This window comes from Pogonomyrmex barbatus, unplaced genomic scaffold (assembly GCF_055798465.1).
Source record: "Pogonomyrmex barbatus isolate J1 unplaced genomic scaffold, ASM5579846v1 scaffold4, whole genome shotgun sequence".
In the NCBI taxonomy this organism is placed as follows: domain Eukaryota; kingdom Metazoa; phylum Arthropoda; class Insecta; order Hymenoptera; family Formicidae; genus Pogonomyrmex; species Pogonomyrmex barbatus.
The window spans coordinates 1,194,482-1,218,105 of NW_028297138.1; the positions used below are offsets into that span (position 1 = coordinate 1,194,482).

The window sequence follows — 23,624 nt, forward strand, 5'->3', positions numbered from 1 at the left end:
AAAAAAAATAAAAACACTTTCGTTATGCAAATTAAATTCAAGTTCGATTGAACCTATTTAAAACCTGTTGAGCCATTAATGAAATCTGATAATCTCGGATGTTCGTTATTCGTCGACTCGTGAAAGTCACACGGTAGTGTTTCGATTGTGGACTTGACACCCGAGACACTACCGTGTCTCCTGATATATGTGTATGACATTGTATTGTTGTTCTAAACACATTAACTACATGTGTTCACACTTTGTTGTCGATATTGCACGAAAGGGAATATTGTATCCGCCGCCACTGTAATCCGCGGGATGTTACATAAGTGCATTTTATGTTTTTGAAAATCTCTTACACAATTGATGGACAATCTTCCAACAGAGTCACTGTCTCACGCCCATTTGTCAATACCGATATTAGATTACGCCGACCATTCTGTATGAAGATTTCTCGCAATAAGATCGGAAAAATTTACTTAGATATTTTTGTTTGTATATCTATCAAGGCGGTTTACCTAGAAGTGAAAGATTTGTCTTGTTTTCTTACTGCATTGAAACGTTTCATGTATAGTCGTGATAAAAGTGGATGTACGAAAGTAGTCTGAAAAGTTTTGAGCCTTAACATGAAGATGACGTTACTCGTCAAAACCATTCTGATACTACAATAGTATATGCTTTGAAAGACTTTTCTGAAAATTTCAGCCATTTTGGACGCTCAGTTGTTATTTGACAGTCGTTTGTGTCAGTCGATGTCAGTGTTTTTGTAAAAATGGAAAAAATTGAATATCGTGCCGTGATTAAATTCTTACATTTGAAAGGCAATACGCCTGCGCAAATTAAAATCGAGTTGGACGCTGTTTACGGGGCCCCATTATTTGCCACCGTAAAAAGATGGGCAGCTGAATTTAAACGTGATCGTACCAGCTTGGCTGATGATGAGCGTTCGGGATGGCCAAAAACTGCAACCATCGCTGATAACATCGAAAATGTTTACCAAATGGTACTGGACGACCGTCGAATCAAGATTAGAGAGATAGCAGAGGCTATGGGCATATCGAAAGAACGCGTTTGTCATATATTGACTGAAGAATTGGATATCCGCGTGTTGGGTGCCGTGCTCACTTTGGACCAAAAATGAATTCGAATGAACATTTCCAAGGCCCTGTTGGAGCGGTTCAAGCGAAACGAGTCAGATTTTTTGCATCGATTCATAACTATAGATGAAATTTGGATCCACCACTACATTCCAGAGACAAAAAAACAGTCAAAACAGTGGACTGGAAAGGGTGAACCTGCTCTGAAAAAGATGAAGACGGTTCTATCAGCTGGGAAGGTAATGGCGACTGTTTTTTTAGATAGTCACGGAATTGTATGTATCGACTATTTTGAAAAAAGTAAAACAATAATGGGAGCGTATTACGCATTATTACTTGATAAGCTGAAGGCAGAAATTGTAAAAAAACGGCCGCATTTGAAGAAGAAGAAAGTGCTTCCATCAAAACAACGCACCTGCTCACACTTCGGCGGTCGCCATGGCCAAAATTCACGAACTGCACTTCGAATTGGTTGATCACCCACCGTATTCACCAGATCTGGCCCGCAGCGACTTTTTCCTGTTTCCTAAGTTTAAAGTTTCGCTTGAAGGACAGAGATTTTCATCGAACGAGAAGGTCATCGCATACGTAAACGCCTATTTTGCGGAGCAAGACGCCAACTACTGGAGAAGTTAAAGAGATTAGAGTATCGATGGGAAAAGTGTATCGACTTAAAAGGAGATTATGTTGAAAAATAAAATTATATTTGACCGAAAAAATACTTGTTTCTATTAGGCTCAAAACGTTTCAGACTACCCTCGTATTTGGTCCAACAACGGTTGAAATTTCTCAGATATAAAAAATGAGTTAGATAAGCTCGGCAAATTCTTAAAAGATAAAAAAAGCGAGAAGAAATCCAGGAATTCGCAGAATAATCTATCGAAATGGAAATTTATTCCTCCTTTTTATATATGGATGGAATTTGGAAGTCCGCTGTAAAGACAACAAAAAACCTATTCAAAATAGTCATTAATCAAACTTTGTTACATTTCGAAGAGTTTGTTACAATTTTTATCCAAATAGAAGGGATGTTGATTTCATGACCTTTTTTCCAGATATCTAATAATTCATAAGATTTTACAACGCTTATATCAGGATATTTCTTAATAGGGACATACATTGTCGCATTGCCAAAAAGAGATGTTATCTATCGAGTTATTTACAAACCGCTTGAACAGATATCAACTTCTAATTCAATTCATCCATAGTTTTTGGAAAAGATTTGGAAATGCATTTTCTCTAACTCTCGACTAACATCAGGAGCACTGCTCATTCACAATGACAATATGCCTCTAATGCAATGGAGACTCGGTCGAATTCAAAAAGTAATTTGAGGAAAGGATAACCTTGTCCGCGTGATAATGTTATGTACAAAATTCGGCGAGACAAAACGGGCATTACCTAAAATACATGTATTGCTAATAGACAAATGAGAAACTTAATAGATAAATATCCATTGTAAATCAGTTGGCAAAACGTGTTTTTTTTTCTTTTATATTGTTTTTATCTATTTCGTTGAGAGTCAATGTCTTTCAAAGTGAGGCGATATTCGAAGAAGTAGAGGAGGTAGCTTTCAACGATTGAGGTGTCCTTACGAGAATAAAAGTTGAAATAGTGCGAGCGAGATGTGAGCAAGCGACATAGCAAGCGATGAAACATTTTCCAACATTTTTCTATCAATCTTTGATAAAAGGTTTTATTGTTTAAACTTAGGAAATACCAATAGTGGACATTTTACGTCTATGTGATTTTCGTATATCACGTCCATCCTTTAAATAATGAATCTTTTACTCAGCCTAAAGGGAGAAAAAAGAGTTTCTTTCAAGTCCGGATCTATTGCAAAATGATACTGATTATATACTCGACATTACACATGAAGTTCGAATGCTAGGGGGTGTTCTAAGAGATCTTGAATAGTTCATGTGAAGCAAAACACCAACGATATTATTTGAGGTAAACAGTAGTCCTAATACATTTCATGCTACCTCCTATCATCCTTTTGGACAAAGAATCGCATCCAACTGATCGGGGGCTCGAGCCATGCTTGATGCAATTTCTCCTGTCGTGCTCCAGGAGGATTACTTGTATATTTGCTAATGGCATTGGAGGGTGTCACCGCTGCAGTCCGACCTGCATCCATCGAGTGAGAGATCAACATCGCTCTGGAGTATCGGTCGTGGGGATTCGAAAGAATACATGTATATATATATATATATATTGTAATATGTGTATGTATCATTGTATTGTTGACGTGTTATTCTAAACACGTTATTTGCGATAAATATCATCACATGCCTCGGTAGTCGAAAGGATAAGATGCCTGCCCGGTAAGCAGGAGATCCAGGTTCGATTCCTGGCTAAGGTGGTATTTTTTCGCAAAAATAATTGCGAGTTTTCACGACTGGTTCGTGGTCGGGCCCCGCCGTGACGCATACCCTCTCTCCTCATATTAACCTCTGTAAGAATTAGACGACCGTAAGCGGTCATGAAAGAGATTCGGAATATAAACAGCTAACAGAGAGGAGCCATCGTGGTTGTGCAGACTAAGTGTCAGATTAGTAAACAAAGGATCCCGAGTTCAAATCCAGTCGGTCTCCGTTTATTTTTCCGAATCTAATAAATATCTTTCACCTCTCTTTGCGTGTGTGTACCTTATTTTTGTAATGGCAAAGCTGTTATCAAACAGGCTGATCAATTGAGAGACTAGCTCAAGCCGACCTTTATCATATAAACAAAATTTCGGCGGATTTCACTCCGCCCCACCGTCAGGGAATCCCCTCTCCTACGAGAATGAGAGGGAAGGGGACGACTGCTGTGTACATAAGTCTGACCGATTCAGCATCACCGATACCAGTTCCCGATTCCGTATCCAAACCGAGCCTCAGAACATACTCATAACATTTCGGAGATCTCGACTTCTGTTTCGTAATCGCGGTCTCAGAGACAAAGTGATTTCTGCCGAGCAGACTCAGTTGCCATCTCCACAAAAAAAAGGTATTCTTAAGTAGCTCGCAATCCGACCTCTGTGGTTAAGAGTACTTCTGCAGAACGTATTCCTTAGTTATATGATCTATTCCGTCTTTCTTTGAATCTCGTGGAAGAAAAAGAACATTCTTCTTCAGATATATGCCTCCGTCAGAGCAATGGGAGCTTGACTCCTGAGCAAAAGCTGAATCTCGCCGGCTGCATACAATTTTCGCGACTCTGTAGAATAAACCCAGACTATTATAGATTTAAGGTCCGTTTGTGCTAAGCACGCTTCCGTAGATTAAGTCTGTTTGCGCCTTCGTGCAATATCGTAGCTCTAAGGACTGTGTCCATTGATCACATTGTCAAGTAAAACAGAGGTCGGCAAGTGGGCACTGCTCGCGGGCGTCCAATGCCCGCGGGCAACAGTTGAGCGCGCTAGAGCTAGCGTTAGGCCGCTAGGCGCAAAAAAGGAAGGAGAGGATAGCAGGAACATCTGTTTGTTGAACGTGGTGTCAAAAGATATTGTGTTGCACAAATTCAGAACTAGAATTAGCATAAAATAATAACTATCTATATTTTAAATAAACATTTCTTACAACATTAAATATTAAATAAACAATTCTTATAACATTTAATTAGTATTTGATTCATAGTTTTTCGATATTATATACGATATATCAGGTGTTATTATTTTGGCACAACTTAAACGAATTATTGCATTCAAATGTGAATCTGTTAACTGTTCGTGTAATCGCGAGTAGTATGTGGGCTGTTATGGGGCGTCAAAACAAACCCCCACCACTTTCTCACTGGCGCCAGGGGCGTGGCCTCCAGCTGTCAAGATAGGGCCTCCACGTGGAAATGGAGCGTTCTGATTGGCTGAGAGGCGTGGCCGGAGATAATTAGGTAATTAATGGTGCGTTCTGATTGGATTCTCCCATAGTTGCCCGGCGTGTGATTGGACGCTCCCATAGCTGCCCACATGCGTGATTGGTTGCTCCCAAAGCTGCCCGGGGTGTGATTGGTTGTCGAAATGCTAGACGAAAAGATAGGGGAGGGGATGAAAGTGTCTGGGTCCGTTCGGGTCCGACAAAATGGCGTGTGCAAAGATGGCGGACACCTGAGGAGAATTTGTTCCGGGATCTGATCGGGGGTGCGATAAAATGGCGACAAGAAGGATGCCGGGGTGTTGAAGGGGGATCATATACCTGACTAGCGAAGAATGGAATGCGGTTTTATGGTACGGTAGACAGGACGGGGCGAAGAAAGAAAATTGATTCTTTGTATATGAGGGGAATAAATCGAATTTTTCTCAAGAGGATTCTCGAGGTCTAATAGCTAGCGAAACCATTAAAAATTTGTTCCGGGCTGATTGGGGTCTGATAAAATGGCGACTACGGAGATGACAGTCGTCGAAAGAATATGCTGACGAGAATGGAATGTGAACTTTATGGTATGATACGGTATGAATGACTTTATAACTTGGATTGAAGGAAGGAAACTGATTCTTTGCATTGCTCCGAGGTCGTTCGTGGGCTCCGGCAAAATGATGCCAGCGATAAGAAGGACGAGGAATGCCTGAAGGGAATATGCTTGTCCTGGCGAGAACGGAATGCGACTTTTATAGTATGATACACAGCTTAGATCGAAGAAAACTGATTCTCTGTATATATGAGATACAAATCACACATTTTTCTTAAGACGAAAGATTTTTCCAGACCCAATAGCTAACGAAAAGCTATTAAAATTTATTCCGGGCCCGCTCGTGGGATCCGACAAAATGATGCCAGCGATAAAAAGGACGAGGAACGTCTGAAGGGAATATGCTTGTCCTGACGAGAACGGAATGCGAATTTTATAGTATGATACACAGCTTAGATCAAAGGAAACTGATTCTCTGTATATATGAGATACAAATCACACATTTTTCTTAAGACGAAAGATTTTTTCCAAACCCAATAGCTAACGAAAAGCTATTAAAATTTATTCCGGAACCGATCGTGGGTCCGACAAAACGGCGTCAGCAATAAAAAGGACGACGAAGGGAATATGTTCGATCCCGGTGGAAAAAGATTTTAGCGGTACGATACGCAGAACGCTCCGAAAGTAGGAATTTACTTTGTATATATGGGGATGTAAATCGAGTTTCTTCTTAAGACAAAAGGCCTTTCTCAACTCCTAATAGCTAGCGAAACTTAAAAATTTGTTTCGAGACCGCTCAGGATTCGATAAAGTGATATCTGCGACAAGGAAGATGAGGGAAGTCTGAAGGGAATATACTTGACCTGACGAGAACGGAATGCGATAGGAAAACAGGAACGAACAGGTTCGCACTAAATGTTTTTCTAACGAACTCGGAGCTCTTAGTCTATAACAAACGTGTCTGAAAAATTGTCTGAAAAATTTTTTAAATATTTCTAACTCTCTCGAAGCAACGTAGCGCGTTAATTTTTAGGTTGGGGTGAAAAGAAAATAAGAGGGGCAAAGACAGGAATTTAAGTTACAAAATCATTTATTGTTATATTGTTGTACATATTATATCAATTCATAAATAAAAGTTACAAATTACGATTTGAGAAAATAATACGAAGAATTTCATTAAATCTCAGAGAAGTTAATTCCACAAATATTATATCGAAATACATATCCAAAAATGTTAAATCGTTTATTTGCGTGCGTACATTGCGCGTGATTTCGTGATAATTTCTTTTCAAACTGAGTTTTACAATATCGCTATCTATGTAACTTTTTGGAAGGTTTAATTCTATTTCTTTTATAAGATATTGCGCGCATTTGTTAACATTATCGGTTACGTTTTGTAAATGTTTTAAGTGCGCGTCGACACATTTCACAATATTTTTCAAACCGTGAAAAGTACTCTTCTGCATCACAATTGCGACAGCATACGTTTTACGCCTCTTCGTCGGTGGCTGCGAATCCGTAGTCGTTCCTCGATGTTGAATTTCGATATTTTCCATAGTGGCCTCTTCATTTTCTTTATACGCCAGTAATAGGGACCGTGACCCATAAGAGGAGGTAAAGTTGATCGCAACATTTTTGACAATGATAGGATCCGGTCTCGATTTATTGATAGCGTTTAAATACTCGTCGATAAGCCCCATGTTGTTTAGGAATTGTTGCCAGGAATCAGCGTCGAAATAAATTCCTTCTGCATAATTACCGGTTAATTTAACCATTGGCACAAAAATTCCTTCGTTTGTCGTTTGCAATCCGACGTGTATCCTTTTCGTGTGAGAGATGTTGAGTCCATATGTTGTCGAGAGCATCATATGGAACTTGTCGTTTCGTTCCTCATTACAATTTTCCTTCGGAATATCGCAGATGTACTTGCGCTTCTCGGAATCGCGGGCAATGCTCGGTTCCGGAGTATTACGCTTCTCGGTATCGGGAACAGCTTTTCGGCTCGCCATTGTTCCTGTTTTCTTCTCAAATGTAACTAATAATCACAAGCGTCGAAATGAGAGACTACTTCGGATTTACGAAGTTGAAACCTCGAAGGATGGCACTCGAATGAACCGAGGGCTGACGAATTCGTCGAGCTCATCGACTTATCTACTAAGAAAAAAGAACTGCGCGCGCAGATGGGCAAATTATATAATATAAAAAATTTAAAAAATTTTAAAAGGTTTTAAAATTTAAAAATTTTAAATTGTAAAATTATAAAATCTTTTAAACTTTAGATTTTCTAGACTTTTAAAACTTCTTCGCAAAATATTTTTTAATAATAAACTAGAAACTACAAAATAAGTGAATTAGAGATGTTTCTTGAGTGGGGAGCTCGGATTTTCTTTTAGCTAAGTTTTAGCTAGAGAAATAGAAAAGAAAAGGTGAGAGAATAGAAAAGGTGTAACCTGTATTAAGGAGAATTTTGACCTGTCCAATGGCGCTGCATTTTCTGCGGGCCGCCCTCTTTTCGGAGTGCGCGAGTAAGATTTTCAAAGTATAAATACCGTGCGGAATTATAGAAAAGTCTATTTCCGAGATTATACTTTCTCGGGGTGACTTGACCGATTTTTACATTACTGCGTCGATTCGTTCGCTGTTTTAATTTTAAAAAATAGTGAAGGAGTAAAAAATGGCACTCAGTGAAAAATTAAGAAGATTTTTTATCGTGTGCGCGAATATCAACCCGACGTTAAACGCGAGTGCTTATATCTCACTATTAACAAATGAAGAAGAAGCAAATTACATCACGTTTGCAAAATTCGTACTGGAGTGCTCGAAAACCCTATTGAGCATTATGTTCAGATTAGGGTATTTCGCGGACAAAAGACTTTTAAATATTGTAAAAGAATACATAACCGGTGCAATGGCTGGCGTGGGGGAGGATGATGCCGGTGGACATATCGGTTATTTTACAAGGTGCACCGGAGGAGGTAAATATTTATTTTTTAAAGTAATTGAAATTAGAATATGTAGGTATAAAAAATTCTAAATTTAAATATTTTTTTTTAAGCGAGAGATAACATCGCGGTTGTACATTCGTACCAACTACGAGGGTTGAGACGCCCCGTCGAAGACGAGGTGGAAGGAGTAAACGAGCGTGAGTAAATAATAGAAAATTGATATAATTGAAAATCTAGATTTTTAAATTTTCAGATTTTTAAATTAAAATATCGAATTTTTAGGACGAGTGCGAATGCGGATAGACGTGCAACCTGAGGAGAAGGAGGAGGGTATTCCAATGGTTGATCTGGTTTCAGGTAAGAAAATAGCAAATATTGCTTTCAAAATTATCTCACAGAATATCGAATTCAATTAATAAAAGCTTAATTTTGTTTCAGATCTGGAGGAAAATAGCGAGGAGCCGACACAGCCGACACAGAAATTTACACACCTCGTGAGTAATTATTTAAAATAATAAAAGTTATAAAACTCGTATTAGCTAATTCTTGAAAAAAGGTAATAATAATAATAACGACTTCTTTCTTTTTTAGTACAAGCAAACGACCTGAATGAATCAGAATATGGAGAAGAAGAAAATGAGGAGGAGGAAAACGAAGAAGAACAAGAAGAAGATGTAGATGAAGAAGGAGAAGAAATTGACGAAGAAGAAAGACAAGAAGATAGAGAAAGAGAAGAAGATGACGATAACGATGACGAGGAAGAAGACGATGGCGAAGAAAACAGGAGAAGAGCCTTTGAGCAAATGTGCGATGGACTTTTAGAAGAAGAAATCGAGGTTTTCCATCAATGCGAAACACGGACGGGCTATTCTCCGGAAAATTATGAAGGTAAATTTAATATTATTTTTAAATTTTAAGATAATTTATTCTTTCCGTTAAATTTATAATTAAATGTTTTTTTGCTAGATTAATACGCTCTATAAAAGCTTTGTAAAAGCGAAGAGGAAAGCTGCTCAAGGTAAGAGATACCTTTGGTATGCTGGAATCTATTCGCTAACATAAAATCGAGTATAATTAAAATATTTATCATTAATATTTTTTGTTTCCCATTTTCAGTACAAACAGGAGGAGGCATTTCACGCGAAGAAGAAGAAGAACAAAAAGATCGTTATTTACACCGGCTTCAGAACCATTCGACGGATCTTCAACAGCATCACCAGCAGCAACATCAGCAACAGCAGCAGCACCACCAGCAGCAGCAGCAGCAGCAGCAACAGCAGGAGCACCGGTTAACCGACGAGGATGCCGCGATCGACGACAGCGACACGGTCAGTGAAAATTTCACTTATATTGTATTACGGGCGGAAAACTCGCGTAAATTTCAAAAATTTGAAGTACTAAGTAGGGAGGCGACATTCGCGATACGTCCTCTCGCGGAGGGTGCTAGCGATATCGCGAATTATTTAGAAAACGCGTTTCGCGAAATCCGCGTATGCGATACGTTTGAGCGGACCGGGCGATTATGTGGGGTTATCCTTCGATTCGCCAAATTTATCGCATGGCCCTGCAGGTCTTTCGTTTTGTCCGGCGCGAGACTTGACTCACGAGGACATATGGAAACTCGTGAGTTCGGTAGCGCAAAGCGCCGGGGGTTTCGATATCGCGATGGATTTCATCATACGCGTTTTTAACGTAGCGGTACCTTCGGGGCGCGGGGGATCAAATAAATTAACGCGAGAAAGCGTCGCGAAACGCTCGATTTTACAAATAAAAAATTCCGACAATCTATGCCTTCCTCGCTCCCTCGTAACGGCGAGGATTTACTGCGAGCGTGGTACTCTGCGCACGGCAGAATTGCACGAACGGTGGGAATCCGTAAAATACGACTTCTTCGTTACAGCGTGAGTTGGCGATTGAGTTAACGAGGAGCGCGGGTATCGTTATCCCCGAGGAAGGTTGCGGATATAATGAAATCGAGCGTTTTCAACGGTTTCTCGCCGCGGAAAATATCGCTATAATAATTTATAATTTTAGTAGTTTTGGCCGAGGTGAAAAACCGAGGTACGACGGTCGCGTATTACTCGCCTCCCTCGGACGCGAACCTTCGTATACATTAAATATAATGTATTACGAGGATTCGCGTCATTATAACTCTATATTAAATTTAAGAGCTGCAGGCGGTTCGCGCGGCGGTTACTGCGAAACGTGCAACGAGGGCTTTCGAAATGATAGGGGACATCGTTGCACAAAAAAATGCCCTCGTTGTCGCGCCTCACCTCCGTGCGTAAATCGTGATAGAGAAATAATTAGGTGCGAAGCGTGTAATCGTACGTTTTTCGGTAATTCTTGTTTCGAGCGTCACCGAGCGGAAAAATCATATAACGGGAAATCTCGCGCGAGCATATGTAATTCCGTTAAAATTTGTAGCGATTGCGGGCGATTTATACGTGCAAACACGGTACATAAATGCGACACGGTCTTTTGTAAAACATGTCGTTCATTATAACCGTCGAATCATCTATGTTTCATGCGTCCTCTTGCTCGTAAAGCTAGCGATCCTGGCGAGGGTACAAGTACCCTGATAATGCGAGCAGAAAAAAAGGCGTGTGAAAATGAAAATGATAACGTTGCGATGAACGAACAAACAAGCGGTCGTGTCGCGTTTATATTTTACGATTTTGAAACGCGGCAAGACGAGACGCTCGTAGGTACCGAAAACGTGAGAATTCATGTACCGACTCTTTGCGTTGCATAGCGCAACAAATTTGCGTAGCATGTGCAAACGAAGACGACATGACGGTGCGATGCTGATGGTGCGGAATGCGCGAGTTCGTATTCCGTCTCGATCCCGTGAAACAATTTGTCGATTTCGCAACGCGAACGACAAAATGTTTCAAACAAATTATTTGTATCGCGCATAATGCGAAAGCGTTCGATGCGCAATTTATCTTAAAATATTTTGTAGAAAATCCAAAGAGCACCCATGAACCGCGCGTTATTTTGAACGGAACAAAAATCGTCGTAATGACGGTCGGACATACGAAGTTTATCGATAGCATTAATTATATGCCGATGCGTTTATCCGATTTACCTAAGGCCTTTGGTCTGAGCGATACGTCGAATAAAGGCTGTTTCCCGCACTTATTTAATACTATCGATAACCAGTCGTATATAGGATCAATTCCCGATGCTAGATATTATTCTCCCGATCACATGTCGCCGGAAGAACGCGAAAAGTTCCACGCATGGCACGCGAAAATGGTTCGTGAAAATTATATTTTTGACTTTCAACGCGAAATTATCAGATATTGTCGAAACGACGTAGATATCCTTCGACGAGCGTGCATGAGTTTTAGAAAAATATTTTTAGAACGTGGAAACGTGTGTCCGTTTGAGGAATGTACGACTATCGCTTCCACATGCATGAGAGTTTTTCGTAAAAACTTTTTGCGTGATGAGGAAATAGGAGTCATTCCGACGGGCGGTTACAGAAACGTTGACAGGCAATCGCACAAAGCTCTGCAGTGGTTGGTGTGGATGGAACGCGAACTCGGACATCCCATTATCCACGCGGGGCGAGGCCGCGAATATAAAGTCGATGGCACGCCCGTTGAATATTACGAAACGGAAAATGGGTCACGACGCTGGGTGCTACAATTTCACTGTTGTTTCTGGCATGGGTGCCCTTCGTGCTTTAAAGTAAATCACGATAGTACGCTTTCGTCTGCAAATTGCGGGGATACGATCGACGCGCGCTACGAACGGACGCTCGCGATGTCATGGCGCCTTCGTAAACGCGGTTACCACGTGATGGAGAAATGGGAGTGCTCCTTCGACCGAGAAATTTCGAATAATAGAGAAATGCAGAATTTTCTTAAGGATCATCCGTTGATAAAGAACACTCCTCTCGATCCTCGAAGCTTTTTATGGTGGACGCACGGGAAATATCGTCACGCGATACGAAGTTTCAGGTACGGAAAAAATACGTTACGTCGACGTATGTTCTCTGTATCCTTTCGTATTGAAAACCGGTGTTTTCCCAATCGGGCATCCTAAAATTTACGTAGGGCAAGAGTGTTCTTCGTTAATCGGGGTATCACCAAATTATAATTTCAACTCGGTCGAAGGTCTCGTGCGATGTAAAGTACTCCCACCACGTGATCTCTTTCATCCGGTACTACCGTATCGCGTACAAGGTAAATTATTGTTTGCGTTATGTCGGAGTTGCTGCGAAACGTTCTCACAAGTTGAATGTACTCATGAGAACCCGGTGGATCGAGAATTCGAGGGTACCTGGGTATCTTGTGAATTACGCAAAGCCGTCGAGAAGGGTTATCTCGTGACGCATGTGAGCGAAATTTGGGAATATAAAGTCGCGCGATACGATAGCGATACTCGTCAAGGCGGACTGTTTGCCGAATATATTAATACCTTTTTGCAATTAAAACAAGAAGCGAGCGGCTGGCCGAGCGAATGCAGGGAAAACGCTGACGATGATGCTAAGGAGCGTTACCTTCGGGAATACGAGGAAACCGAGGGTATCACACTCGACAGGCGAAACATCGCGCGCAATCCCGGTTTACGTTCGGTCGCTAAGCTTTGTTCAAATTCATTTTGGGGAAAATTCGGCCAACAATCCAATTTGCCGAATACCGAAATTATAAAATCTCACCAGCAATTTATGACTTTGCTTACGAGTCCTGAGCACGAGATAACCGGTATATTACCCGTAAACGACGAGGTAATATATGTTTCGTGGCGACTCCGAAAAGAGGCGGTCGTGCATTCTCCGCTTACGAACGTTGTGATCGCGGCATACACAACGGCGCAAGCACAATTAAAATTGTACAGTTACTTAGAATTATTGGATAAACGGGTTTTATATTACGACACGGATTCGTGTATATATGTCAGTACCGGCGATCCGAATGAGTATGAACCGCGTACGGGGAATTTCCTGGGCGACATGACAGACGAGCTCGAGAGCTACGGCCGCGGTAGCTACATCGAATCGTTCGTTTCCGGTGGCCCGAAATTCTACGCGTACATTGTTCGTACTCCGTCGGGGTGCACACACGAAACATGTAAAATTAAGGGTATTACTTTAAATTCATCGAATAGCGGGTTAATAAATTTTAGTAGTATTAAGAATATGTTGATAGAAAAGGAAAAAACAAGACGAGACGAAGCCGGTCCATCGATAAATCTACATTTCAGTGCAATTCGACGCACAGCGTTTCACGACGTTGTTACGCGAGATGAAACAAAGATATGCTCACCGGTATTGCTGAAACGTAGATTTATTAATAACCGTTATTCGGTTCCGTACGGTTATGCACCGGAATAAATTTTCTCGTCCTAAGCTTTCTTAAATAATCGAGTTTTCCGCCTCTAGTCAAAGATTGTAAGAAATTTTTGTAAAATATATTTTTCAGAGAGAACGAGATGTAAAAATAATGTAAATGTGTACATGTGCTAATATTAATTTATATCTTAAGTAAATATTGTAATTTTAAAATTAAGAAGTTTTATTTTTATAAAATTGATGTTCGATTTATTTTAAATAAATTTAAAAAAATTATATTTCTTAAAACATGTTTTTTCCCATAACTCCTTTCCGCCTTCCTTCAGCCATTTAAAAAAAAAAATAAACATATTTACATGCACAGAAAAAATTTGATTTCTTCAATTTCTTACCCTCGCTGTATTTTTTATAAAAACGATACCTTTTATAGAAAAGGTAAGAATATATATATATATATATATATATATATATATATATATATACATATATATAGAACAAATTTTAAAAAAGATTTTTCATTTCATATAAAAATATTTTATATTTAAGAAAAATGATTTTATCTTTAATTTTTTTAACGCAAACTATATGGCCGGTTTATAACGCTGTTTCGCTGGCGCAAGCATCTTCGAGGATAAGCTTGCTCACATCGCGGGGGTGAATCAGCTCGTCACGCGGTGTTTTTTGCTAGCCCTCGCGGTGCAAGCGTATCTTCGCCGCGGTGGGGCCCCCGGTCGCTGGGATAAGCTTACAGCTCCCTCACAACCATTAGCCTTTATGAAATCCCGCACAGACGCGAATCTGCCATTTCGTAAAATGGATGTACGGTGGAAACATCCGTGGACGTCGATCGTGTGCGGACCCACAGAATGTGGGAAAACGATTTTTGTGAAGAGATTTCTTCGTTATTTATCCGAAATGGCCGATGTACATTTCGAAAGAATTTTGTTTTATTACGCGGAGTGGCAGGATGCTTATCAACAGCTTCAATACGAAACTCGAGATTTCGTTGCAGCGATCGAATTTCACGAGGGATTACTGCGTCCGGAAGATTATTCTAGCGATCCGACTCGTCCGAAATTGATAATAATTGACGATCTTATGAGGGAATCGTCTTCGAGCGAAGCGATCGTAGATCTGTTTACCAAGGGAAGTCATCATAAAAATCTTAGCGTAATTCTCATCACACAAAATCTCTTTCATCAGGGCCGCGGACAACGCGACATATCTCTGAACGCGAATTACTTTGTGGTTTTCAAAAATCCCCGGGATCGCGCGCAAATTCGTCATCTCGCTCGTCAAGTCTATCCGAACGATCCAAAGTTTCTCGAGGAAGCGTACCACGACGCCACGTCCCAACCTCACGGATATTTATTGCTTGATCTAAAACAATCGACGCCGGACGAGTATCGTTTTCGCACGAGCATATTTCCCGATGATACAGCGAATTACGTTTATGTAGCGCGCAGATCCTTTTCCGGAAGTTTCGTATAAAAGTATCGTCCACGCATTCTCTCGCGACAGTCGCGCGAGTTCCTCGCGATGAAGAAGAGAACGTCATCGATTAATGCGAGAAAAATCGCGGAATGCTCGATCGGTAAGAAAAATATCTGTCTTCTCGAAGCGCTGTGTTATTCGAACAAAAATCAGCGCGCCTCTTTCTTACGCTGGGCAGACGAAAAATTCATTCGCTGTATCTGCGAGTGCGTTTTCAATACTCTCAAGGGTAACGTTCCGCTCGAACGCAGTGAAAAAAATCGTCTAAGCAGATATAAAACAACTTTGCGTCACTTAGCGAGAAAACGCGGTGGTAATTGGAAAAGTAAGAAAAAGCTATTACTACAGCGAGGCGGATTTTTACCGTATCTTATCGGACCTATACTATCCTTCCTATTTTCAAAAATTATCGGAAGGTAGTTCGAGAGAAAAGAAGAAATCGAGTTATGGAAAGGGCAAAGAAGATGGTCTTAATTTCCACGGATAATCTCGAAAGAATGCAGCAACGGTTCCAACAACAACAACAACATCCGGTAATAGGCACGACGGAAAACGTCGCACGACAGAATTTGGAGATGATACAGGGAGAAAATTTAAATTCCGTATAAACACCCGGTACGTCTTTATCACGATTCGATTCAGATATGAGCAGGATTCTTAATTCACCCACTCCGCGCGATGTAAGCGAGAAATGGAAATTGTATAAGGAAGTACTTTGGCGATATCTTCATTTTGATAAAACGCAAAAGGAAGATTCGATGCGTAACGCCGCCGATGAGAATAATTCAGATGCGCGGGAGGGAGACGTGGCCGAACAGGCGCGTGAATCATCGAGCATATCTCCTCATCTCGAAGAGTACGTAAGTAATACAGTACGGGCCGAGTCTTTGCGTAGGCGCGAGCGGCAAAACATCGAAAAAATATTAGAAAATGTGCCGAAAAGTTTTCGTGCCAAGGCGCGTTTACTTTTGAAACATTTGACTGATAAAGCAGTACACGCGAGAATTACTTGGAACGAAGAAGGAATCGTGACTATCGAGGGTAACGTTATAAAAGATTCGAATATCACGAAACTGATAAACGATGCGATGCGCGAAAAAAAACCGTGAAAGCAATAGGAAGAGGTCAGTTTGCACGATTACTGCGTATGACGAACACCCCGGCTATACTCGTAGGAAATAAGGAATTGTTAGCAACCACATTTGTCAAGATATTATCACCATCACGAGCGAGTTCCACCCCGAAAATACCAAGAAAACTTTCAACGACGACGACGACCACGACGACGACGACGGGGACGAGGAGGGTACGACGCATGAGAAAGGGAAGAAAACGCAAGACCGAAGAAGTAGAGCGAGCGAAGTGCGCATTGTTTCTTTCGCCGCGTTTTCGTAAAGACGATATCCCTATAACCTTCGTGAAAGATTCTCGACAGGCAAGAAAGAGACGCTTACTCGATTGGAGTGAATTGAAATGACCAGGCTTGAAAATTTGTATTACGATCCAGCGCACTATGCGGGATATTCGGCAACGAATAACTTGGCGCATGCTGCTAAACCGAATTTCTCTCGTAAAGAAGTAGCTCGCTGGCTCGAATCGCAAGACGCGTACACACTGCACCGCCCCTCGAGGCGAAAATTTCCACGATTACGTTACAACGTGACGAATATCGACGATCTGTGGGAGGCCGATTTGATCGAACTCCGTAGTCTCAAGAGTTATAACGACGGATTTTCTTATCTGCTCGTGATTATCGACGTACTTAGTAAATTTGTCTGGGTAGAACCGTTGCGGGATAAAACGAGCAAATGCGTGACAAGCGCCTTCCAAAATATTCTCTCGAGAAGCGATGGTCGAGTACCCGTGTACTTGCAAACCGACAAGGGTAAAGAATTTATCGCGCGACCGATGCAAGATTTTTTAAAAGAAAGAGGCATACGTTATCGAGTAACTCGCAATCCGGACGTCAAAGCCGCCGTCGTTGAACGCTTCAATAGAACGTTAAAGGAACGAATGTGGCGCTATTTTACACATAAAAATACGCGGCGTTACATCGAAGTGCTGCAAGATATCGTGTGCGCTTACAATCACACTCGTCATTCGTCCATCAGGATGCAACCGGCAACCGTTACGAGAGAAAATGCTCGCATCGCACGCGAAAATATGGAGCGGCGTAGAGGCGCTGGAGAGAAGGCGGCGTCGAAAGTAGTAGAACAAAAGGCTAAATTCGATGTTAACGATCTCGTTCGTGTCAGTAGAGCAAAAGCCACTTTCGAGAAAGGACACAAAGCGCGGTGGAGCGAGGAAATATTTCGAGTTTGTCGCTCTTCATTGGCGAAGACCCCGCGTGTACGAATTGTGCGATTTATCGGGTGAACACATCGATGGGATTTTTTATGAACAAGAATTAGCACGGGTCAGAAAAAATTTGAGGGAGGAAGAGTTTATCGTTGAGCGCGTGATAAAAAGCAGAGGACGCGGTGCTAATAAACAGGTGCTAGTTAACTGGCAAGGATATCCCAACAAATTCGACAGTTGGATCCTCGCTTCGAGTTTAACTTTTCTCCAAGATGGAGGAGGAGCAATTTTTCATGGTTCTTCCGAGCGATAGCAGTAAGAAGTATTTTCCGGGAAATACAACCTCTTCTTTCACCACACAATTATCTCATAGTGTACATTTATTCGGAGAATGGGAAGTCGCGCTTAGCGAGATTCAATTTCCCTCCAGTCTCTTCCACGTACGTCGAGGAGATAATAAGGTTAGATTTGTCGATTTGAAGAACGAAAATGATGAGAAAAATGCTGATAAGTTTACGGTGAAAGAATTGCACTTACAAGCAGGGATTTATGAAAATACACAGGAACTTATCTACGCGATTAATAAAGAGTGCACACGCCGATTCGCATTTTACTTTCGAACTACAAAAAGGCTCAGGTGGTAATATCCGTATAAGCATCGAATGTGACGACAACTGTGCTCTCGTTCATTATATAAATCTGCCGGCTAATATTTTTCAAATATTGAAGATCAACCAATGATACCGGCACAATTTACCGTCACAAATTATCTGATTTCAGCGAATTAACGCCGTTTTTGAAACTCGGTTATACCATCGGTGTTGGACGCACAGTATCTTTCTGGACTGTAGAACCCTGTAGCCTATGGCACGGTATCCCTGATAAAATGTACGTTTATTGCGACATTTGCGAGCCTTACATAACCGGCGATACGAGGAGTCCGCTTCTTCGAATCGTTTCAATCGATACACCCGGCTGTAATTACACGTACGGGACGAATCTGGTAAAATATTTCCCCACTCTGCAATATACTCCATTGCGTCAAACGAAATTCCGTAAAATTGAAATAGATATAAAAGATCATCGTGGAGAAAAAATACCATTCGAATCCGGAACGCTGATAGCGACATTACACTTTAGACGTGTCCGTTAATTATCATTTGGGCTGGAAAGTCTCGGAGCTTTGAGAAAAAACTAATCACCCTATGGAATACGACGAGTATTACGAAAGGCAGAACGGTGGAGGTAGGGGAGGAGGAATTCCGCGAATTTTCGTCGGTTCAGCCTATCAACGTGGCCACGGAATCGGTAGTTTCCTCGGAGGATTATTTAGAAGGGCACTTCCTTATCTAAGCAGGGGAATACGTGCACTCGGGAAAGAAGTTTTACGCGCCGGAATTGGTGTGATAGAGGATGTTGAAAACAATACTCCGTTCAAGGAAGCTCTCAAAACGCGACTCAAGGAATCGAGTAGAAATCTCAAGAGAAAAGCCAGAGAAAATATAAGCGAATTAATGAAGGGATCGGGATATAAAACATCCACAAAAATGCGCGTGGCTCAGTTTCCCTTTGGAGGGCACGACGCACGCACCGGTAAATCCGGGAGAAGCCCTGTTCGTAAACATAGACGAGTCGGTAAAAAAAGAAATCGACGAAAATCGGTGTGAAAAAACCGAATAAAAAATCATCGAAAAGGAAAGCAGCGGCGAAAAAAACTAAAAAGCGGACGAAACATCGACGAAATAGCGGGAAAAAGCGCACCGTATCTGATATATTCGCTTAACTGACGCGAGTGTGAATCGTAAGTTTGAGAAATATGTCTTTTCTCCATACTCACTCGAGCGAGTGTTTAAAGAGTGAGCTCGATCTTTTCAGTTTACCACCTACTCAAACGAGTATCGAGAGTTCACAATGGATTTATTACAAACCGGTAACTTCGCTCGCGGACGACGCATCTATAGAATTCGTCGTACCCGGACACGGAGAAGATTATCTAGATCTCACGCATACCATGCTAAGCCTTCGCGTACGAGTGGAAAGTTTACCCGGCCCTGGAACAGCGGCAGGAGGAAACAAAGTAGGCCCTGTAAATCATCTACTACATTCGATGTTCAACCAGATCGATGTATACTTCAATCAAAAACTCGTATCACCCCCGAACAACGCCTACGCGTACCGCGCGTACATCGAAGCATTGTTAAATTATTCTTCACCGGCAAAAACTTCCCATCTGACTTCTTCTCTCTGGAACACGGACGAGCCCGGTCATATGGACGCGCTATTAGAATCGGGAACCCCAAATCAAGCTCTCGTAAGACGCGCCCGATACGTCCAAGGAGGTCGTTCGCTGGATCTAATAGGCCATCTTCATTGCGACGTCTTTAATCAGAATAAATTTTTAATTAATGGGGTAGAGGTTAGAATGAGACTCGTTCGCTCGTTCGAGAGATGCGTTTTGTCTCATGGAAGCCAACTCAACGTCGAAAGTATTCTAGATGCTAGTTTGCTCATAAGAAGAGCAAAAATAAGCCCCGGAGTGTTACTCGATCATGCGAGAATGTTGAGTAAAACAACCGCCAAGTATCCTCTGACATGAGTCGAAGTTAAAACGTTCACGATTCACGCAGGAGTGGTGGGAGAATCGATTGATAACGCGATACTCGGCCAGCTTCCAAAACGCATAATAGTCGGATTCGTCGATAACAAAGCGTTTAACGGTGATAGAAAGCTAAATCCATTTAATTTCAAAAATTATGGCATAAATTTCTTCTCGTTATATGCCGATGGCATGCAAATTCCGAGCAGACCGCTGCAACCAAATTTTTCAAAAGACGAGCCGCTCTACATCGAGGCTTATAACACCCTCTTCTCAGGAACTGGCATCCATTTTCTAAACGAGGGGAATTCCATAAGCAGAGAAGATTATGCCGATGGATTTACGCTTTTCGCTTTCGATCTCACTCCCGATCTATCGGCAAATTGCGCAGGACATTGGAATCTTGTCAGACATGGAAGTTTACGATTAGAGGTACGATTCGAAAAGGCGATTACAACAACGATTAATTGTATCCTTTACGCTGAGTTCGAAAACGTGATGAAAATCGACTCTTCGCGTCAGGTCATTGTAGATTTTAGCGGATAAAGCCAATGGTGGGAAACCTCACCCCTCCACTGTGGTCACTCCTTATATTTACTCGAACTACAACGGAAAAAACAGCTTCAGTTTTACTCGACACATGAACTACGCCGCTTCAGAAAAAAAGCATATTCTACATCATGGATATAATCATCGATATACAAGGTTTCCGTGACATCGAGGGAAAGTTTATATCGAAGGAAGTTGCGCTCGTCGGGGTTAACGAAGCTTTCGTAGATTATTGGATTGTGCTACTACCGTATCCGTTCACCGAATTACCCGAAAAATCGAGAAAAGAAAACAACTGGCTCTCGCAAAACTTCCACGGTATCGAATGGATTGACGGAACAGCCGATTCCGAGCATTTCACGGTGGAACTACGTGAAATTGCACGGCGGGTACGTTACATATATAGCAGAGGCCGTGAGAAAGTACTTTATTTGCAAAAGACGCTCGGCAGAAACGTATATAATCTAGAAGGAATCTCTCCCGCATTCAAAAACCTAGCGGAAGACGAGGAGCATGAATTACGCTGCGGTCATCACGGGTTTCATCGAAATTCTAACAAATTTCGTTGCGCGTTGCGCAACACGTGCAAACTGAGATGCAATCGCAAGAAGGCAGCAACAGCAGCTGTAATTCGAGCAACGATGATTCTTTTACCGATCAAAGCTTCAATGACTCCGATACAGAAAGCGGAGTTTTTACGATAAAACGAAATTTTCCGAATCTCCTTAGGTGGAGAAATAAGAGCTTGGAAACAGAACAAGCGGGGAAAGAAGAGCTATCGAAACTCGCACATGAAAAAAAGGAGACTTCTACCGTAAAATCCAAGCAAGAGGATAAAAATATAGCGACACCAGAGAGGGGGAAATAACTGAATCGTTTCCCCTTTCTGCGAGAGATGAATTCGTTCGAAATCTTACGGGCGCTGCGTCATCTCAGTGTCGGACATGCGGGTGTGTATCCTGCCGACAGAATCCCGATGGTGTGGACGAAGTCGACGGCCATCGTCGCGAACACCGATAATCACGATCGCCCTGGACAACACTGGGTCGCCTTCTACATAGACAAGCATGGAGAAGGCACTTATTTCGATAGCTACGGACTACCTCCCTTGGATTCCAGATTCAATCTGCGACTTCAACGAAACTCTACTACCCATAGATGGAACATCACGCGTCTACAGGGCACATTTTCTCAAACTTGTGGGCAATATTGCTGCGTATTTCTTTATTATTTGTCCCGCGGTTATAATCTTAAACAATTTCTCGAAACATTCAGCGAGGATTACGAAGATAATGATAGATTAATTGTACAATTATTTCGTAAAATCTTTCTTCATGGAAAAAGTAAATGCGATAAATCTCATATAACGTGCTGCCATATACAAACTTGTACTTTTAAGAATAAGTAAATATTAAACAACACTATTATGAAATGATATGTACAATGATGTATTACATAATAATAATAAACTTAATGATTTTGTAACTTAAATTCCAGCCCTCTTATTTTCCCGCCAACCTAAAATTAATCCTAGCTACATTACTTCATGCTAAAAATATCTAAAACATTTTGCAGACATTGCTTTTGTCATAGGATAAGAGCTTCGTATAACCCTGAGGTCGTTAAAACATCTAAAGCGAACTTGTCCGTTCCTGTTTTCCCATGGCATTCCATTCTTCGCTAGTCAGGTATATGATCCCCCTTCAACACCCCGGCATCCTTCTTGTCGCCATTTTATCGCACCCCCGATCAGATCCCGGAACAAATTCTCCTCAGGTGTCCGCCATCTTTGCACACGCCATTTTGTCGGACCCGAACGGACCCAGACACTTTCATCCCCTCCCTTATCTTTTCGTCTAGCATTTCGACAACCAATCACACCCCGGGCAGCTTTGGGAGCATCCAATCACGCACGTGGGCAGCTATGGGAGCGTCCAATCACACGCCGGGCAACTATGGGAGAATTTAATCAGAACGCACCATTAATTACCTAATTATCTCCGGCCACGTCCCTCAGCCAATCAGAACGCTCCATTTCCACGTGGAGGCCCTATCTTGACAGCTGGAGGCCACGCCCTTGGCACCAGGGAAAGTGGTGGGGGTTTGTTTTGACGCCCCATAACAGCCCACATACTACTATCGCGATTTATTTCATTTCATAATAGAAAATAATTGTTCATATGAATATGTAGAACCGAATATATTCATTATACATACTCATTATACTATACTTATTATACTTATTATTAGTACTTTGATTATCCATCACAAACGTTAAATTACAAGATCGCAAATGTGTTTATTTGACTAATAAAAAAATTAATTAAATATAAGTTGAATTTATAAGAACTTATGCATTTTGAATCCTATATATTATAACATATTTTTGCATATTTCATCTTTAAACAGTTTAGCTAAACTGTTATAAAAAAATTTTATGATATTACAAAGATTCAAGTACTAGCAATTTAAGACTGCACTATCGTTCATATATACATGCAATGCTATTTTTGTAAGTGTGAAATGCGAAACTTTATCCCAAGGTATAAAAAATATTCGATACGCTCCTGAGATGTGCACAACAGGCGGGCACTTGCGGGCGCCCGTGGACGCCCGTGTCCAATTTCAGCATTTTGCCGACCTCTGAAGTAAAGACAGTATAAGAGAGTCTTTGTCAATTTATAACTAGAATTAGCGATTTATTTTCTATCAGTCAATGAAAGCTTATAAATTCTAAACATAAACAGATATCACTATCATTTCCAACAAGGAGATACACTTGAAATAAGCTTGAAAATTCATAACATTAAAGGCTATAAAATTGTTTTCCATTAATCAATTGAGACTTTAACCGATTCAACAAGTAATAAGTCAGAATATTCTATTTCATGTAATATTCCTCGAAATTTAAAATATTCTACCTACCCAAATAAGAAGGGAGGGTGTGCGTCACGGTGGGGCCCGAT

General features: G+C 41.3%; 4 protein-coding genes across 32 annotated transcripts in view; 2 read left to right on the forward strand and 2 right to left on the reverse strand.

Moving 5' to 3' along the window:
* The window catches only part of LOC148935570 (uncharacterized), a 33,735-nt gene extending 25,116 nt beyond the window's left edge, over positions 1–8,619 (reverse strand). Inside the window, exon 1 of the mRNA XM_089080715.1 lies at positions 342–8,619. Within this exon, the coding sequence (XP_088936841.1) occupies positions 6,608–7,480 (873 nt within the window). The 5' untranslated portion in view covers positions 7,481–8,619 and the 3' untranslated portion in view covers positions 342–6,607. The remainder of the gene's footprint in view (positions 1–341) is intronic.
* Positions 1–23,624, reverse strand: part of pHCl-1 (pH-sensitive chloride channel 1) — a 1,184,550-nt gene that overhangs the window by 959,294 nt on the left and 201,632 nt on the right. The gene's annotated exons all lie outside the window — the stretch shown is intronic.
* Positions 9,174–14,068, forward strand: LOC148935571 (uncharacterized). Its single transcript, XM_089080720.1, has 3 exons — positions 9,174–9,304; positions 9,383–9,434; positions 9,533–14,068. Exons 1-3 carry the CDS (start codon positions 9,299–9,301, stop codon positions 10,105–10,107), a joined length of 633 nt encoding a protein of 210 aa, XP_088936846.1. The 5' UTR covers positions 9,174–9,298; the 3' UTR covers positions 10,108–14,068.
* On the forward strand, positions 14,190–15,212 carry LOC148935572 (uncharacterized). Its single transcript, XM_089080718.1, has one exon. The coding sequence runs from the start codon at positions 14,496–14,498 to the stop codon at positions 15,210–15,212; it is 717 nt and encodes a 238-aa protein (XP_088936844.1). The 5' UTR covers positions 14,190–14,495.

Bases quoted from the DNA above. Each gene is read 5' to 3' on its own strand.
- LOC148935572 (XM_089080718.1), top strand. From the start codon at position 14,496: ATGAAATCCCGCACAGACGCGAATCTGCCATTTCGTAAAATGGATGTA.
- LOC148935571 (XM_089080720.1), top strand. The intron at 9,435-9,532 runs GTAAGAGATACC...TCCCATTTTCAG, and splicing joins GAAGAGGAAAGCTGCTCAAG to TACAAACAGGAGGAGGCATT.